The following is a 20814-nucleotide window of genomic DNA, read 5'->3' as shown; positions in this document are numbered from 1 at the left end:
TTGACCATAAATAAACATGAAATACATGTCAATACACAAATAAATGTTGATGATGATATTTCACTTTGAGATGGAGTCTCAAATTATTGGATTACTTAGATGTAACAAAAAAGGACTTTTTCTTTGTTTTTATCAACTTGCAGAATAAGCTTAATAAATTTACCTTCTCGCGTTTTCAAGTTTTATGAATTAATGCACTTTGATCCACTTGTTTCAAGGTGTGAATCATCATCATTAGCCTGAATTATTGACTACAATCTTTGGTGTCAAATACAATCTTAGAGCATAAATAGCGAGAATATTTAGCCCACCAAGACTCCTCTTGTTGATGGAAGCACTCAACACATCAATTCTGGCAGCAGATCGTGGAACTAAAGAATGATGAGAATTACCATGATTTCAATAAAACAAGGGGCAATAAATGAACTCCTCGTTGCCATCTTCCCCAAAATTCATTGTCCCAAAAACTCACTAAGGCTGTGAAGATCGTACATTATCCATTATATCTCTTACTCAGATTCCATGACCACCTGACATCCACCCAACTCTCCATGCGAAGCTGGAATGGCTTCACCACAAGCATTGCCTGAGTTCTGAAGCCAAAAGCATCTGAAACACCCACTGAGCAGAAAGCAAACGTTGAGGCTTTCATTGGCAACTCCATATGGTGCTTGAAATGAGCAGAATCTAAAAGCCAATTTCTTTAAGAAGGCTGCTAGTATCAGGGACGATCCCATGGCTGCAATTCCTAATAACGCTATTGCCAGCAAGTTCCTTTAACAAATCTGATGGATCCTTTGCTCCACCATGCTGCAAAAATTTAGTCCGAATGGCAGATCCTGTGCAATGGGACAAAGGATGCTCACAGCATATCTCTTGCCAAATGGTTGCTGCGAAACACCTTGCATATAGATAACTATAATAACCTGTGACAAGAAGTCCGGACTATTCTTCAGCTGATGAATACAGAGGGTACTTGCTTCTAGAGCAAAAATAAGTTCAACAGATAAAAGCATCTTATCTTAAATCAGGTAATGGCTTTATGCTTACCAGCACCATAATTTATAAGGTGATTAAACCGAGTATGCCAATGCGTGCCCTCCACATGGTTCCAACTGGTATGCTGTTTCTTTAAATCGGCAACAACTGAAATTGTGTCTCTTGGTGTGGCTGGTTGCTCACCAAAAAGTGTTAAGTCCATCAATGAATAGAATATCTGGGAAAAGGTGGAAAAGCATCCAGCAATCAGGAATGAAAAAAACATTTACAAATAGGTAAATTAAATTAGCTAAAAGTAGAGAAGCTCACGAAGAGAGAGAGAGAGAGAGAGAGAGAGAGAGAGGATGTTCATGGAAAATATCCATAAAAGTGTTGAATAAACAAGCTATGAGCTCAAAAGTGAAAATATACCTGCCGTTGAAACTCTGTTGCAACAAACATGTTTCGAGCACCATTCATTGCCGCTACCAGTTTTTTTGGTATTACTTCTCCAGTCGTATCATGTCTAGCAAAGGTCCTCAAAACACGATAATCCCAAGCGTAGTACCTGAGAGATCATGGTGATCAACTATACCCAGCAGAAAAGCACATTATAGATTCTTCAGCACTGGCCTTTATTTTTCAATTCTTATTGCATTCTAAGAGATGAGATGTGTTTTTAGATAGTTCAGAGATGTGAGTCAATAAGTCCACCAGCTGAAAATATTTTAACAATTTTTTTAATATCAGCATTAATGTATCTTGAGAGTGAACAAAATACATACTCAAAAAGGTTTGATGGTGTTTCAGCTAGATCCAGAACAACTCTAGTACCCGAGAAGTGCTGATAATCCTAGATGTTCAAAATATGACATATCAGTAAAAGGAAAAACATGATTTATGTAGAATGTGTAAAGCAGTATATAAAGTACCGTTCTTGAAAGAAGGGAATGAAGTGCATGACCAAACTCGTGAAACAGGGTTTCAACATCCCAGTGGTTGAGCCTTGATGTTGATGATCCAGGAGAACCTGGGAAATTGCAGACTAAAGCAACAATCTGAAAAAAATTGTTTTAAGTTAATGAGTACTGAATTCCTAATTAACATAAAAAATAAATAGAAAATCTTGAGCATTTCATTAAGTAGAGAACAAAGTTGGGAAGCCAGAAAACCAATATCACAACCATGAGTAAACGTGGGTTTTTTTATTAAGTTTCGTATATTATGAAAGACAACTATTCTACACAAAATATCACACAAAAATATAAATATTAAACATCTTTGAATAGCAGATTTTTGTATAGATACAGTATTTGATAGAACTTAGATTTTCGAGAAAGAAATCTTATGCTTTCATACTTTTTGACATGCATTTTAACTAGGGACCATCATGTTCACTTGACATGGATATCACTTTTTTTTTTTTCAATAGCAAGTAATATAGCATGTAATAACAATAAAACCAAATACCAAAACAAACATGAGAATGGCTAACAAACAACAGGTTCAACATCATACTGGAAGTTGGTATTCTGTCTCAGATACTCGGCGCCCTCCTCTAATGGCAAAATGAGCACAACCTGGATATTTACCCTTCCTGGAGTAAAGATCAAGATAGAGAAACCCCAAATCACCCTGGATACATGAGAACCACACCTTAGTTCATGTCGAGAAATAAAACATATACCATCAGAAAAAGATAAAAAGTTTCGGCAAGGAATCAGAACACTATGGGTTTTTCACCTTCTCTTTGGAACATGTAAGGTATATTGGTTCTACTCGAACATATAAGTACGTTCAAACACATTATAGTCCCACAATTTGATTAAAATGGTTTGTGCAAGGATTGCTGAACATTGAGCAGCAGTTGCAAACAAATATCACTAGTTGTGCTAGACCTTTCATAACCAACAGGCAGCAAATATACAAATGGCCACCCTCATTGTGTAATAGATGTTTATGTCATCTTTTTCCCCTTTTATTATGTCATAGGGATACAGTGACGATACATGAATTACCAACATTGTTGGAGGAGAAGGATGAAACACCAACGACAAAATATAGCATAGATTTTTTAATGTATTACACTGATGATATACAATGATAGTCAAAACTGAAGGCATAACACTTATTGAAAAAAGCTGGAATCTCTTAGCTGCAATTTGACATACCCATGTGTCCTAGCAACATCAGATGTTAATAATTGTCAGATATAACTAGGATGTGTATTAGGTACTTGTTTTTAACAATCACATTTTTCAATTCAAAAAGTCCATACACTTCCTATTACAAGCAAAATACTTTTTAGATCAAGGTTTGTCATATTAGACATACCATATTGTACCGGTATCAAACTGATATGCTATCTCATAACCTACCGACACTTGGTATGCTCTCTCGTACCATACCGAATCATAAACTGACACGGTACTAGGATGGTACTGGTACTGGATCCAATACTGAGATAGTGAACCTCACTTTAAATACCTTCAACAATGAGGTGAAAGACTTGATGGACATGATGGATTGTTGATTATAGAGTTTGTGATGCCAATATTGTTGGATGCATTTCAAGGATCACTAAAATGGGTTTATGGATATTGAAGTCACAGAATGGAGTACAAACTATGTAACTGTGATTATCCATTATGCCTTATGAATGCTTTCTCACAAAACAGTTATTTATTTATCATCATCGTATTTTTTTTCAAGATCTGCCACATCAACATGTTGGGGTGTGCTTGGGTTAGAAATGGCACACACAACATAACAATGGCACACACTACCCAATACCTGGCCCTTGAATTTTAACTAGTGCCAGAATTAACTTACTGAATATGTAGGACCAGTGCTGGCGAGCATGCCAACCACCAACCAAAATAATAGTACCTGCCATGCCAGCACATATGCCTTGGAATGCCAAAATAAAAAAGATGAAAAAAAGACTTAACAAGGTTTTTATCAAAATCAGAAAATAAGATAAATAGATGCAATGCCAACCGCTACCTTGTGTCTAGGGGTGCAAACAAATCGAGCTGCTTGCAAGCCATACTTGAGTCCTCAACTAAACTATTATCGAGCTCGAGTAGCTTGAATAATTTTTTAAGTCGAGCTCGAGTAGTAAGATACTCGGCTTGAATGCTCGCAAGCTTATACGAGTTTATATATATTTTTAATAATATTATTTTTATTCATAATATATATCATATTATTAGTAAGCTAAGGCTTGAACTCGAGCTCAAGTATGCTCGGTTGATATTTGAGTCAAGTCAAGTTGATTTCGAGTATTGCCTTTCTTTCATCGAGTCAAGCCTCAGCTTCGAATATTAAGACAGGAACAATCTCAACTAAAGTTTCGAGCCCAAGTGTTTTGAATCAAATCGAGCTCGAGCATCTAGCTACTCGACTCGACTCAGTTTGATTGCACACCTACTTGTACCAATACTAGCCCAACATAGTCCAACAACAGCAGGCACTTAAAGCCTTATCTTTAACATGAAAGAAAAGCTTTGGTATTACCAAACTAAATATATACTAGCTAAAAGACCAATTGGACATTTGCACTTGTAAGACACGAGCAATAGCAAGATCCTGAAATACTTGTAGAACAAAAAATTTACAATTTGTTTTGCATAAAGCAAAGAATTTTGGCCTATACGATGCTATTGAAACTCCATATGGCATCAAAAACTAAATGCAAGTTACATGGTTTTAGGTCCCATAGGATGGGGCTGTCCCGATTTCTCCATGGAATGAGATGCCCCACTATCCTTCCATGTTCCGACAGCAGTCCTAATCATGCATCCTATTTGGTATTCTCCATCTCTCTCTCCTTTCTTTTCTTTCTTTCATTTTTTCTTTTTTTTTTCCTTTCTTTTTTTTCTATCTTTCTTTCTTTCCTTTCCTTTTTCTTTTCTTAACCCTTTATTTGCTTTTTCATTTTTCTTCTTCTTTCTCTTTCCTTTCTTCCTTCTTTCCTCCCTTTTTTTTCTTTTGCTTCTCCCTTCCTTTCTTTCCTTTTTCTTCTTCTCCTTTCCTTTCACTTTTTCTTTTCTTCATCTGTCCTTTCTATCTTGCTTTCCTCTTTCTTCTTCTCTTCCCAAATGCTTTGGTTCGGAGTTCCAACCCCATCCCAGTCCCATTTTCTCATAGTAATAGGATGCGACAAGACGGGACAGTCAAATGCCCTCCATCCCACCCCTGCCAGGACTTAAAACCTTGGTAGGTTATAAACCTATGGAGGTTATCGAAAGAGGAACATAACCACAAATAAAGAAAAAGAAGCAAAATAGTGTTATTTGACATCTAGAGTTGCATACAATATGAAGTATCATGAGATAACCAAGGAATTAGCTTAAAAGGTGTTTGGATGGCCACAAAATTTATGTCAGGATAAGGCTCATATTAGAAAATGCCCAAGAGGAAGGAGATGGACACTCGAGAGGAAGAGACACAGAGATCACAAATGTTCCCTCAAGCACAATTCCAAAAAATTGGGATTACTTGTTCAATCTGAAAGCTGATTTATCTTGTCCACATCTTTTAAGGATCCTATGGCCCAGAAACTTCTATAAGTAGAAAAGATCCAATCTTCCCAATTCAAACATCTCCCAAGCAGGTCCAAAAACTTCTCTAATTAGAATTATTGATTGCACAGCTCTTGCATGCATCCAAACAGACCCTAAATACACTTCCAAGATAATCTGGATACACTTGGTAGAATAAAGAATAGTTCCCATTCCACAGTTAACAGCAAAACAGACACTAACCAATAGCCATTCACATGCTGTGTATCTGTACCTCTTGGGGATGATGAAGAGACAGTTTCACCACATCTGGATGCCATGACTCGCCTGGGGCAACAGGAATTCTATGAAAAGTGGCACCAAACAATGACTCAACCAACAACTTCAAGCCCTCAAGGCATTGAGACAAGGAAAAGTATGATGAGATTACCTGTTAAAAACAACATTGGCAATGAAACTTGTGAGAAAGAATGAAAAAGAGAAGAAAAATAATTTCTTAAATGTATCAAAAGGTAAGAAATTCAACAGAAACGCAAGGTAATAAAAACAACCATATTCATCTTACCGTCAAAAGGATTAAAGATTACACAATGGCAAAGAAAACAAATAACTACATTTGAGTTCTGCAAATAATTCTATCTATAAGGTTATCAAAGGAAGAATTCATTTTCAGTTCGCTATTATCAAAATGAGTGAGAAAAATAAAGAAAGGAAATAATAGAAGATATTTAAAAAGGAAGAGAATTTCATTAAAATTCTTTTGGCCTTGATATCAAGGTTACAGACTGTCATATTAGTTTTACAGCGTATCTTCTTGAATAGCATGGACAATTTTAGAGCTCTGAGACAAGCCAGTGTTCCCTGTGATGAGAATAAACATACCAAGGAGTCCAAGTCATATGTAGAGGATTTCATCATTCCTGTAAAGTAAGCCTCATCCCATGGCTCTAAATCTGCAGATCTTTCATTACAAAATCGCCTCTTGAAATCCTTTATTATCTTAAACTCCTACATAGAAGATGAAGGTATTACATATTTATGAAAACAATAAACAATTAAATTTAACTCAAGTAATTGCTTTTATTCATACCTCATCAGCTTTCTTTCTGACAGTTTTGCTCAAATCAAGAAGAAAAGACATGACAACATCTGGTGATGCTGCCATGTTTGGGCGGATTGCAAACTCAGCATAAGATTTACACCCCATTATCTGCACCCACCACTCAGAATCAAAAAAAGAAAAAAAAAAAAAAAGTCTTGGCATAAAAGAAAAACAAAAGAGAAACTAAGAGAATAGGAATGTAATGAAATATTGAACAAAGTCAGAAGTATCTAGTAATAAGGAGACAATAAATAAAGTTATTTGACTGAGAGTGCAGATGGGTTATTGTAGTGTCCAAGTTGCCAGCAATCATAAAGAACATATGTAGCTTATTATGGGATAATGAGGGCTTCTGATATAAGATTCAAATGGTTAAGGCTGCTTATGAGTGATGATGGACCTTGCATGAGAGGCAACTAAAGATTCAAGTGAATCAATGACCTTGTTGTCCAGCTTTTATGAACAGGACAGTGAGGATGAATCGTTAGGGTGGGGGCAAGGAGGGGGTTATCATTCTAAGAAAGGGATTCTAATGCTATGTTCCGTACACTGGAATGAATGCTGGAATGGAATGGGAATTCCAGCTTTGGCTCATTCCAATTTTTAGTATGGCAATAAACTCATAAATCACATTTCTTTTGGAGTCACCATTCCTTCAATTGAAGGAATGGTGATTCTGCTCTTGTATGCAAGGAATGGTCATTCCCCCATGAGAATGGGAATGATATTTTCAGAAAGGAACCAATTAATAATATTCATAATATAAACTAGCAAAAAAACGTAATTCATATGAGTAATTATCAATAATTGTAGTATAAAATACAAAAATAAATACTACAATTAATATTTAATCTAAAACTATTATTTTATTAGAATGTATAACAATATCATGTAACATCAATTGTATATTTGTACGTATTGTAATATTACATCAATTATGCTTAAAGGTTTACTTGTAATATAATGAGCATAGTGCAAGGCATGTTAGATGAAGATATTTATAAGCATATAAATATAAAAATAAAAAATAACAATATAAAGGAGAAAGGAGAAATATTAAAAAATATTATAGAAGTTAAAACAATAATTAAAAATAAAATGAAGCAAAACTAAAAATATAAATAAATATTATTAAATTGGGTATATTCTAGTGTATAACTATCTGGCTTAAGTATTAGAATGTGAATTGGTACTTCTTTTCTATTTAATCTCTCCATCCGCACCCTTAACATAGTGTAAGGGTTTAGCCTTTTAAGGCTGATGGAGAGATCAAGATAATAGTCTGCAGGACATGACAATATAAGTGTCAGGGTAATTGAGTTTGTGAATTGATCAAAATTAACAATGATTTCCTAATTAATGGCTACAGATAATCTTCAAAATCAAAGTAACATAAAGTAATGATAAGAGTTATTTCAAATATAATCAGAAATCTCAATTATTAACAGTTAACACAAGACATGAAGCAAAAAGGAAGAAAGAATGATAATAGGGAAAATGTATGGTAGAACCGAGAAAAACAAAAATAGAATCAGGAAAGAGAAGAAAAATAATGATAAAATAAGAAACATGGAGAGGCAAGCAGACAAGTCTTGATATTCTTTTCCCTTAACCATAATAATTCGAAGCTTTTCAAATTTATCAACTAATGGACACCAAAACAACTAGATAAATAGGGCTAAGCAAATAACCGAACCCAAAGAAACCCATCCAATCCGACCCAATAAACATCGGTTTCAGTCAATTGAAAGACATAAATGATAAATCGAATGGAATCGGGTTGGGATTTTTAAAAAATCAGCTATTTACGGTCGGGTTCGATTCCTACACTTTTAACCCACATGAAACCAAATCCAACCAATGTAGTATTTCACAAACTCACTTTCATTTTGGGACGATATCATTTAGACTTCAATATTTCATTCTAAAAAACACTGTGTCACCCATTTGGATTTACGGAATATTAATATTGAATTGTTGATAGAAACACATCAATTTAAGACAATTTTAAAATGAAAGCTTTCAGATGAGTAAATCTTCTCTTTTTCTGTTTTGTTTTGTACAGATTCAAAAATAAGCCCAAAATTTGTAACTTATAAGATTTACGCATTTTTTGCATTAAATTGATCAAAAAAAAAAAACAAGCTTAAATGGGCCAATATTGGACTTAAAATCAATATTGGATCCACATTGAAGCCCAAACCGACACAACCCACCCAAACCCGCTACAAACCATTCACTTCGATTTCAAACGGTTTATACATGATAAACGGTCAGCTGCAGGTTGAATTTTCTTTAATCCGATTGGGTTCGATCGGATAAAATTTTTCTCTCAATCCGACCGAACCCGACCCATGCTCAACCCTATAGATAAACATGTACTAAGAGGTTTATAAGCATTCCTATTATGACTTTAGAATTGGTAAAGTTGGAATTCAACTCGATTGGGTTTGGTCGGATGAATTTTTTCTCTCAACCCGACCGAACCTGATCCACACTCGGCCCTATAGATAAACATGTACTAAGAGGTTTATAAGCATTCCTATTATGACTTTCGAATTGGTAAAGTTGGACTCTAAGAAGACTCCTTATCAGGCTCCACTTCAAAACTTCCCAAAACAGCAATTAATAAAGAAAAGCTTACCAGTTGGAAAACCAGAGACTATTACAAGATCAAGAACATGATTATTTAAATCTCTAGCATCCAGTCTTTTGAGCAATATGGAAGCACTTTTGAAATCCCAAAGAAAAAGACTCCAAAAATCCCAAAAAACATTTAAGGACCAACTTTTTCTTGTAGTTATCAACAAGCAAACTGTTAAATTTTAGAAGAAACTCAATGAATCATGATTGACAGCACTAACACAAACCACTCAGTTTGAGGCATATTGAACCAAACCAGCTTCACTCGATAAAAAGCCCCCCCTAATGCCCTGCTCGTGACCGCTCGACACCACTCGCCCTCATCCCCCCCTCCGTAGCATCACTAATAAGAGTTCCCCCACCCTTCTCTCTCTCTCTCTCTCCCCCTCTCTCGCTCGCTCTCTTGCTCGCTCGCTTGGCTAGGGTTAAGGTTAGGATTCCCCTCAGACCTCCCCTTACCTACCTCCGTCCCTCTCTCTCTCTCTCTCACTCCCTCCCCCCCCCCACGATGACTGATGAGCGTTGATAAGCCCTCTCTCTCTCTCTTTCTCTTCCTCTCTCCCTCTCCCCCTCCTCCAACTCTCCCTATTTCGGTAAACCCTTGAATGGCATGGTACGGACCCGTACCATGCCGAACTACCATGTCGAACCAATCACCATACACCCTCCGATACTAGTTCGGCAAGCCTTGCATGAACAATCCAGAATGTGATAATTTTCTTGAATCCAAATATAACTCCAACAACAAGAATACCCAATGATGATTGAGCATCCTAAAATGGGTCTTGGAAGCTTTTTGATGGGCTAAGTTATAATCCAAACTCCAAAGTATGACATCATTAAATTTAGTTGTAGCTTTGTAAGAAATACACTTTTCCATGAAGGCTAAACTACTATATACAATATTACAAGAATAAGCACCCAATAAGCAAGTTACAGATACACTATGGAAGAAATGTAAAAGAAGAAAGCAAACTAATATACACATACATACATACATATGTTATATACATATACATACATTATATACATATACATACATACATATGTATATATGTATATGTATATAATGTATGTATGTATGTTGCAAACTGTGCATAGAATACCATAGACTACATTCATGACAATCTACCAAAAATCTTTAATGACAGTGTGCTTGCATAGAAATCAATTAGACAGTCCAATCCAATGGTGACGATTTTTAATACATGCTCACACTTTTTTCGATGTTTTCTGAAGCAGGTACTATGGACCTTCTAAAGTGCTTCAGATTCTGAAACCATGTAAATCAAGGGGCAACTTTCAGATGAATAGGACCATCAGTTACGCTAAAAAGAATGAAATGCAAACATTTTACGATCTTTGCCTAATTATAAATTGGTTTCCATTACAAAGGCTAAATAGTGATGCATAGTTCAACCAGGATATGTATTACTATTAATGTGGGCATATGTCAGCGTTCTTAAATAGTTTTTTTGGTAAATTAATGTCTAGAAGTACACCAAATATTTGTCCATAAGGTGACCGTGAATTTTACAAGTGCAAATGCACAAATGATGCAACACCATAATACCTTATTACATTAACCAATTTACACAACAAAGTCAAATATACCAGATACTTACAAAGGTATTCAATCAACAAATACATCTCCATTGTTTCCTTGACATAAACAAGTTAAGAACCTTAGCAACAACAAGGCGATATATAAATCTACTCTTCCAAAAAAGTACAATTAGCGTTTGGTAATCTAATCAAGTATGAGAAAATTATTCACATTCTGAGCAAATGTTAATACTAAAAGACTAGGTGATGGATGTTTAGAAGTCCAGTGGATTTAAAACTACAGCCATAAACAAGGACAACCTCAGCAAGTTCATGACGAGCACTAATAAGTTTATCTAGAACATCAAGATTTGCTTGTGGAGTGGAGTTCCCCTTTATGTATGACTGCTTCCTAACCTGCACAGAAAAAGAATCAAAAAGTTCCTTAATTTTAGCATCAAAAATTCTCTCAAAAACTTTAGCATCAAGAAATAAAAAAAAAAAAAGGTAATGTATGTATAATACCCTTATAGGATTAGGTCTCACGATAACAATAATGATTACAAGATCAAGTGAAAAAATAAAAGAATGCATAAAGAAGCTCTATTTAATAGTCATGAAAAGCTAGAGCCCCCATTTTAAAATTTATAAAAGGAAAAAAAAAACCTTTTTCACACTTCCTTATTCACACAAATCACTGGCGAATGCATGTAGAAAAACAACCAGCTCAACTGGTAAACTTTGTTTCAATTATTAAGATTGACAAAATTTTTAATGAAAATTGCATGTTTAGCACATGAATGAAATGGGCAGCCACAAAAAAAAAAAAAGAAAAAGGTTATTCTCTGAGAAAAGATAATAGAATTCAAGATTTGTTTTGAGAAGAGATATACCCAAAATTTAACTCCAAAGGAAACAATACCTCCGCATCTGACACCCATTTTAATACTGAAGATAAAGTGCTTGAATCTGTTGCAATTCGAAAACCCTTCTCTTTTTTCCTATCTTGTCTGTCCATAGATTCCTCTGATGCAGTAGGAATGGGCCGATAAATGGGCTTGAAATGAGGTTGCATATGTTTTGGTATGCGTGAGGCCGGAAATATATCCACAAAACCTGGATCAGTTATAATATTCTCATTGAACCTGATGAGAACAATATGAAATAAGCTTCTACGTAGTGTCAGGTAGTTTTGTTGCTATTTTGGACAGGTAATATCAACACAAAATATTCATCAGAAAGCATAACTCAAACTCCCTGACATATTACTCCCAAAGAACATTCCAAACAAATTTAACACCATAGCTATGTAACATAAGCCCAATGAAATTTTACTAAAAGCCAAAAGAAACAAAGATGACCATTAGAAAGCAATAGAGGAAGGCAGAAATAAAAAAATCCATCTTTACATAGAAAGATGCTGTAGAGTTAACTAACTGTATGAAACCTTCAAGAAAAAGATTAATTACATAAGAAATAGGTTTTTTCCCTTATATAATATATATGGTAATATATAAGAAGTAGGGTTCTATATTCAAATACTCAAATATATCTATTGTATATTGTCATCCACACATGGGAGATTTCCAAAGTCAAACAATTAGCCTCCACCCAACTCTTCATTATCACAGCATACTGATCATCGACTCAATAATTGTACTTTGCAGCCCAAATAGCCCTGTCCAGACACCTTTTTATAAGATTTTCATTTTTAAAGGCCAAAATATATGCTTCTTGCTTAAATAATTAATATTACCTTACTCCACAGGTTTGTATATAAAGAAATCATAACTGAATTTGGTGTTTAAGCAGGACAACTGTCCAAAAGTCAAGTGTCATGTCATGAACTTTTAGCTTAACTGGCTTTTAAGGCTGACATATCCCTCCTGGATTAGAGTCATTTTTGCTGGTGGGGGACATGAATACTCTAAGTATAAATTAATGCAGAAGATACGTAGCAGTCATCCACCTACATGAAGGTCCAAACAGACAATTGGTTCAATGCAGACACCATCAGCACTATGAACATAACATGAACTCTAAAAAAGTTTAGATGGCCTGCTAGCCTATCAAAACTCTAGAAAACTAAAAATCTTAAATACTGAACTTTTCTTCCTAACTTAATCAAATTCTATTCACTGCTGACCAACAGCAAATTTCTAACCTGCATGAGAAGATTTCCCCTGCTGCCATATTCTCCTTTGATCTACAAATCCTTTATCCCAAGCTTAACAAGTTAATTTGAAGGACTCACACTAATAATCAACACAAAAAGTATAAACAAAGAAATTAATTTAAAGGTGAGAATCCACATGGATAGATTTAGCACCAATGAGGTGTACGTATGCTAAAATACGCCATCCAGGTATTGGTAAATGAACAACATGATATTATTTATTTAAGCAAACAATTGAGCAAAAAATAATATTGCATGAATGCATCTAAACAACCAAAGGAACTGCATGTACCAGCTCGCAGGCCAAAACTGTGCCACCACAGTCGGTATGGGTATAAACCAACTTTACTGCACTGAAACCAGGCAAGATTTTGTAAAAGAACCTTGTGTTCTGTTGCTGACTTGAGTCGTTAAAACTGTATGTATATTAACCTTTTTTTTTTGTGTTTTGGGAAGTGGGGGGAGGGGCGGTTGGTTGTGGGATCCAGTCCATCAGTTCCAAGTTAAATGCATTTTTAAATGCAAATACTTCCTTTCATCTGAATAACATTTCCAAAGATCTCCACAAATGGCTATTTATCATAATGCACTGAAACTTTATTCACCTTATACTTAACCTCTCTCTTCCTCATCTTTCTTGGGGCTTTCTCTACCAAAATTAATCAAATTACCCTGTAACGCGCACTCAAACTTGTTCCATTCTCTGATATTAACTGCAAAGCTAGCAGAGCTGCACTTCCCCATCAGTTTAGGACAAAACCCTTGTTTAATGACTTTGAATAACCTCTTCATGTTTCACCAATTTCATTATCTTCCAGAGAATAATTATTATTTATGTAAAAGCATGCAGTTTCTCTATATCTCTGGCTAACACTACCCTGAGATTAATTAATATCGCAGACAAGTAGCTGATGAAATTCCACATTTACATAGCCTTTCCTGTCTAACAAATTCTACATTTACATAGCACTACTGATGGTCAAATTTGTTATGGCGGTTTATTCTATGCATTTCTTGTTACACAGAAAGGTGCGAAAAAGCACAGGACCAACCAACATTAACTTTCACCTGAAATCCAATAAGCCTTAAAAAAAAAAAAAGAAAGAAAAAGAAAGAAAGAAAAAAGAACACTTGCCTTCGTTTTCTTGACCTACAAAATTCCCAAGCTCTTTGCCATGTGATCTATTGGGATCCTTCTACCATAAGTTCCCATCGCACTTCTTCAATCCACACCAAGACCAAAGCAACTGTTACAAGCCTTCACTACCTTGATTGCTACACCTCCAACATCATAGCCCCCATGGTAATCGCCACAATAATTTCATATTGAAAGCATCTTAAAGAAATCTTGTCCTTAATAAGTACGGTGTGGCAGATGCAATCCATGTCACAGAAGCTATGTAATTTCAGAATTACATTTTCAATGCAGTAATATCAACAAAATCAGAAACTGAAACTCAGAAAAACTTGAATGACTGTTGAAGCTGAAACTTACACTGAAAGAAAGTGTAAAAAAAGAATTTACAATGAGGTTTGGGTAATGTCTCGGAATTGGATAAATGTAGTAAGAGCAGAGAACCATTATATCACCACAGATAAGAGAGAATTTGTTCTTCTTTTACTTGAAATTCAAGTGCATAGCTTATGACTGTAACCAACAAGCCTAATCCCATTAATATCAGTCAGCTTTATGAATCAAGTTACAACACATCAAGGTCTGGGAACAATCTATGACCAAGTCTGAAGCTGAAAACACTGCTTTAGAAATTGGCAAGTTTATGAATTTAGCTACAAGTTTGTGAATAAAGACACCACTTAAAGTACTAAAAAGAAAATGTAGGAATCTTACTCTCTAATTTCAATCTTCATACAGAAAATTTCAAATTTTCAATTGTAAGATACAAACTGCATAATTTGGACCATAGAAACAGATAATGATGAATTGTGATGTCAAATCTATTCCCGTTCTTTATGCCACTTCAGATAATGAAGAAACAAATTTTCAATTCCTTCAGTCATTCTCACTCCAATTTCTAACATTCATTATCAATTGACGCTTCTCATTTTCCAATGCATAATCCGACTTTTTTTCCTATTAAGTGCATCTAACCAAGAATACATATTTGCATTAAGCACTAGATCCAACTTCTACCATAACCCTCAGCAAATATGCATCAATAGGAACTCATACTCTTCCCTAACAGACTGAAGGAAACAATGAATCAAAGAAGTTGCTGATCCAGCTTCTCCTATGTTTTTTTTTTACATGATTGCAGGTCATTTTAAAGATATTTTTAAAATTCAGTTAAAAGGAACTCATACTCTTCCCTAACAGACTGAAGGAAACAATGAATCAAAGAAGTTGCTGATCCAGCTTCTCCTATGTTTTTTTTTTACATGATTGCAGGTCATTTTAAAGATATTTTTAAAATTTTAATTTGGATAGGCATTTTTTTAATGCAGAAATTAAAAGGAAAGGCAGTCGACTTTTACATATAAAGTTGACAAAAAGGGTTAAAACAAGACAATTAGAGCGATCTCTTTAAATTTGACTTGTTTTCTAGTTTCTTTTACTTGACTGGACCAAATAACGGCCTATTTTCAGGCATTCAGGTCCAAACAACCTATAATCTAGCAACCAAGTGAAGGCAACAAGAACATGAGAGCTCAATCAAGTGTAGGTGCAAGAGGAAGGAATATGTAGAAATGCAAATTATCTAGCCCTTCTTAATCAATCTTTCACCTGTAAGATATGCATGAAGTTAGTGTGCCAAAGCAATAGCAGAAAAGAAAAGGCATGATAATATTGCAGAGAAATGAACTGGTAGGTTCAAAATGGTGCATGCTTGATACGTACTGTCTACCAAGCAGAGCAATCTCCATATTCAACTGATTAACTCGTTCTAGCTTTTCTGTTGCAGACAATGCACATGTTAGAATAAGAAGAACCACCAAGTGAAATGAGTGTAAAGGTGAACCAACTACCAAGTATGAAATGACTACCTGCACATAGATGGATGCCACCTTTTTCGAAATCGATTCGCAAGGTTTGGGCTGCCCTCTGAGCTTCTTCTGTGATGAGGTTACCTTCAAGCTCAGCTTTAATTACAGCATTATATAAACTATAATTGGTATTCAGAAACTGCAAGCAAAAAAATAAAAGAGCACCTTAAGCTTCTAAGGTGATGAGAGTAAATATATTTACATGTAGAACATATGACTTTAGGTAGTAAAGAAAGTCTCTGCTGATTGTTACATGTTCAACAAAAAATAGATTAATCAACAATGAATACAAAATGTTATAAGCAAGTCTACAATATATAATATAAATCCATACTTCATTTCAAGAAATGAGAGCAGTTCACATAATTTTCAAATTAATGCAAGTTGTTTGACTAGTAAAAAGAATCTCTCTTGTCTTAGATGTGCTATGAGCACTTCCTCTTTAAAACAAGATGCACCAACAGCACTTGGTCCAATGGTCGGCGCTCCCACTCCTACAAGCACACTCTTGGACTAGGTCCAGGCTTGAAACTCTGGTCTTTGGTGGCACAATATCACCTTTTTTACTCAAAGAGACAGGCACACACACAGACACACAGAGACAGATACACACACGCACGCATGCGCGCGCGCGCACACACACAGATTCATGAAAATAAACAACCATAACTGCTTCATTTAAATGTTGTACCAACTTAACCACAAAACAAATAATGGATAAAAAAAGATTTTAAAATTGTTTATCTCTTTCCATTTTCATTTCTTGGAAATATTTGAGATTGGTGGCTTTTTATTTTAGTTTAATCTATCAGAAAACCATCAATCCCTATTTATGAGGACATTCGGCATCAAATAAGAAACTAAGATGTGAAAGATCACAGGGAGTGTTCAAATTCATGAAAAGTAATGGATCTCACCTAATTAGATGGGGCATCATGTAACTTGACGTGCTGCATTTAGACAAGATTAAAATTGCCATGATGGATGGATTTGACAGAATGATTGCATCTGATCCTATTGCTAAAGTAGGTAATATATGACTTTCCTCTTTCTGAGAGTGAATTATATTTGCATAAATAGAAGAAGCAATTGCTTTGAGAAATTACCATCATGCTTTGCCTATCAAATCATGCGAGGTGGCCACAAGTTATCTATTAATGTACAAGAACCTCATATTTCCTACTTCACACCTAAACAGAAGAATTTGGAAGACTTGCCATCGAACAAGGGCCCTCGGCTAGAAGAATAGCACGAAATGTGTAACTCCCATATAAAAGATACATTCTATAGTTATAGGAAGTCATCACAATGATACAACTATAGAAATTTGGATGAACTTTACATCCAATAAATCATCAGATTATAAGCATACCTGCACATAATGCAATAAGCCGGTGCGGTCTGTTGATCAAATTACATTACATTTATAGGACACAAGATTATCAGCAGAGGCATTAAATTTGCTTTCTTGTTACTGCCAATTACTGAATTAAATGATCCTGAAAAGTTTGATAAGTATCCCATCCTCCAACGCATACATATTGTAAAACATTAATTGTTCTGCTCTAAAAATCTCTTCAAGGTTACAAATAGTTGGAGGATGGTGTTGCAAGAACCGGTCATTCTCACCAAGGTGCCAAGAAAGAGATGCAAAAAATAGGTTAAACTCACGTGAAGATACTCATGAATCCTCATCGATGCCTTGTTTGCTTCCTCCACGTACTCCCTAGGATAATTTAATCGAAAGGTTACTAATTGAAAGAAAGGACAAACAAAGAGATTTGAAAAAGAGAAACAAGAATATAGGTTTCAAAAAAAAAAAAAAAAAAAATGCTAACACCTGTCAGGATGTGTGTTTCTGCATAATTCAGCGGAATCGATGACGGAGCAAACCTAGCAACAACAAATTCTTCCATTCTTGAAAATGCCAAGAAAATTCAAGAAACAGAGGGAGAAGAAAGGAGTATTCAGTGAGTTTGAAAGAAAACATACAGTGTTAGAGATCTCATCCATGACCCGGATAACCTCCATCGAAGGAGGCAACTGAGAGACATAAGAAACGAGCTCCCCGGATCTGAAGGCCAGCGGCAGCAGCGATTCAAGAACCTCTGAGAATCTCACCAAAGATTGACATAAACAAAGATTCTTCGATTCACTTACCTCTCGATGGCATCGTCGACGAACCTCCGGAAGCCCTTGGCCGTCTTGAGGACCGGAAAGCCGTAGAGCCCAGTATCCCTCGCGCCCTCGCCGTAGGCGACCGTAGCATCAAAGCAACTACCGACAGAGAGACGGCGAGAAGGGGAGAAGAAGGAGAAGAAGCGGGGAGCGGCTCGGCGGTGAATCGCCAGGGCACGAGACGCCATGAAGTAGTCTTCCACTCCCGCCCCGGAGGCGAGAGGGGAGTGCGACGGCTGCTCCTTTTATTCTCGAGGGGAGTCGGAATGAGATCGCTGCCACGGCTCTTGTCCGAAACCCCAAGGGAGCAACACCGCCCCGCACCGGACGCGCCCTCCGGCCCGGTTCAATTTTGGGCGGATTATGAAATATATAATTCTGTTTTTTCTATGGTAAAAATATCTAGTCTGTTGGAAATTTATTTTCCGGCTTCACTAGAGGAGCCGGTTTTAACTCATGAGAGCAAGGATGCCCTGAGCAAGGGGTGGCAGTGTCCGGCCCAACCTGTTTATCCGACCTGACATGACCTGGACCAGACCCATCAGGTTCGTGGGTTGGGCACGGGTTAGCCAATCTTACCTGCCCGTGTAGGGCCCCTCAACTTATGGGTTTGAAGATCGAATAAGGATCAGCCAATCTTGAGGAGACCATGGTAAGGAAAGATCATGAAAATAATAAGATCTTTTGGGAATTTCCTTGGATCAAACTAGAAATATAATAAGAGCTTTTTATATTCCTGCTCCCATTTTTTTTGTATATTTAAAATTTTTTTTAAATTTTTGTTATTTGTATATATTTGTTGTTTATTGTTAAATTATTACTAGTCGTTGGAAAGTTGAACCAATGAGTTTGCCTATGAGGCTACATTGTTAGAGAAGAGATTGGAGAGGATTTAAAAACATAACTATTGGCGTACATCATTAAATGGCATAGTAATGTGACATTCTAGTTCTTGTCTAGAAAATTATAAAAGTAGAATATCTTTAGTTACTCTCTTTTTTTTTTTTGGTAACATACTCTCTTCATAAATATTTGTGACTAATATGATTAAAAGTTAGATATGTAATGTATATGCTCTATTTATCAGTATAGTTTCTTCAAGACATCCCAAACTGCTTGAATTCTATTTATATTTAAAATAAAAAAAAAGAAAAAAAAAACACTCTTATCCATAACCCAAATCTATTAGACTCTTTTAAAACTTTTAAAAAAATTATTGATCTTTTTATAGAGTCTATTTTATTTCTCTTGACTCGTAATTTTTATTTTTTTATTAATTTATATTTTTGGTGCATTGCACATGTTTTGTTAGTATCATATTAAATTATCACCAAATCCTAAAATTTTAGATTGTTAGTGAAAGTTTAATCATCAATATCAAAACTTAATACTTATTATTTATTATTTTTTGAGGTATAGAATAATGCTAAATAAATAATTAAATATGTGTTCTTGAGAAGGGCCAAGATACTATTTTAAATTCAACCTTTATTGCTACCTAATTAATTGGGAGAAAAAGAACTAATAGAAGGTAGCGAAGGCTAGAACTGAGCCGAGCTGTGCCAAACCATATCTCTACCCAAGCTCGGCTCGAAATAATATTTCGGGCTTCGAGCCGAGCTTAGGCCTAATTTTTTGAAGAAAATATCGATCCGAGCCGGATTAGACCAACCCAGTGCGCTCACCTTCACTGACCTCCCTTCTAACCCCGTCTTCACTTCACTAACCTCTACCTCTCCCATATCACCTCCACCCACCTCTCCAACGCCCTCTCTGATGGTGAGCATCGCTGCATTCCCATCCATCCCTCTCTTCTTTGCGACATCGCCATCCTCCTCGATGAGCAAACGGGCCTGGACAATATGGGTGGAGAGATGGCGGAACACTGCTCAAGCCTTTGCAACAGGTGCTGACAAGAGGTGGGCTGAGCTGTGGCTGGTGTGGGTGTTCAAAGTAGTGCTGGATCCATGAAGTGACAACATATAGTGGTGGACCCACCCTTCTACAGCGAAGGGTGGGGATGAGATGACTTCACCAAAACCTTTCTCCTTACACCATTGTCCTCTTTCCTCGGTCCCTTCGGGCATTGCTCCAAAATGTCACAATGGAGATAGCCACCATGAACCCCTTTGATCTCTCCAAAGATACCCAATAGCAAAAGATCATGGTAAAAGTCGGTGAGGTACGATCTTGGACCCTCCAAATCATCGATGCCGATCTCGGCAGCCGCCCCAAGAACTTCTCCAACTTCATCAGGTGCCCTGATCTCCATCAGCAGTTGACGAGGAGGAGGAGGTGGCAGCAGCAGTGACCATGTAGATGTCAGGAGCTAGGGCTCTTCATGTTGGAGTTGGAGATGAAGAGAGAACACCAGAAGGTCCAAAACTCGGTCACATGGAAGTCGGAACAAAGCGATTTCGGGTTAATTGACTAAACCAATTAGTGCTAATTTATTAGGCTTGGGCTAACTTAGGTTAAGTAATTGAACTGAATCAATTTGAGTAGGGAATTAGGCTCGGACCGAATATCCAGATTGAAATCCAAGCTCAGGCTTTGATTGAGCCAAAGATATGTCCGAGCCCGATCAGAAAGACAAACAGATCCTATATTTAGGTCCAAACTTGGTCTGCACTGTTTTGAGCCTAGCTCGAAATCCGATCCGA

At 36.2% G+C, this 20814-nt stretch overlaps 1 protein-coding gene across 2 annotated transcripts; it reads right to left on the bottom strand.

The window, feature by feature from the left end:
• Window positions 1-208: 208 nt before the first annotated feature.
• LOC105043263 (mitochondrial intermediate peptidase, mitochondrial) lies at window positions 209-18507 on the bottom strand. 2 transcript variants are annotated; one of them, XM_073255928.1, is made up of 18 exons: window positions 18134-18507; window positions 17966-18047; window positions 17814-17866; window positions 17645-17699; window positions 15974-16112; window positions 15828-15882; window positions 11717-11939; window positions 11116-11211; window positions 10466-10522; window positions 6595-6714; window positions 6387-6512; window positions 5779-5934; window positions 2497-2613; window positions 1911-2036; window positions 1764-1831; window positions 1411-1546; window positions 1051-1216; window positions 209-926 (listed from the first exon to the last, which is right to left on the bottom strand). In XM_073255928.1, exons 1-18 carry the CDS (start codon window positions 18337-18339, stop codon window positions 688-690), a joined length of 2220 nt encoding a protein of 739 aa, XP_073112029.1. In that variant the 5' UTR covers window positions 18340-18507; the 3' UTR covers window positions 209-687. The 2 variants fall into 2 exon arrangements, with proteins under 2 accessions (XP_073112029.1, XP_010919044.1); XM_010920742.3 differs by lacking the exon at window positions 10466-10522.
• Between the last annotated feature and the right edge of the window lie 2307 nt (window positions 18508-20814).

The sequence above is a fragment of the Elaeis guineensis genome, chromosome 4 (genome assembly GCF_000442705.2).
Source record: "Elaeis guineensis isolate ETL-2024a chromosome 4, EG11, whole genome shotgun sequence".
NCBI classification, from domain to species: Eukaryota; Viridiplantae; Streptophyta; class Magnoliopsida; order Arecales; family Arecaceae; genus Elaeis; species Elaeis guineensis.
Note: the sequence above shows the minus strand (reverse complement) of the source record. Positions and strands in the feature narration are given on the sequence as shown.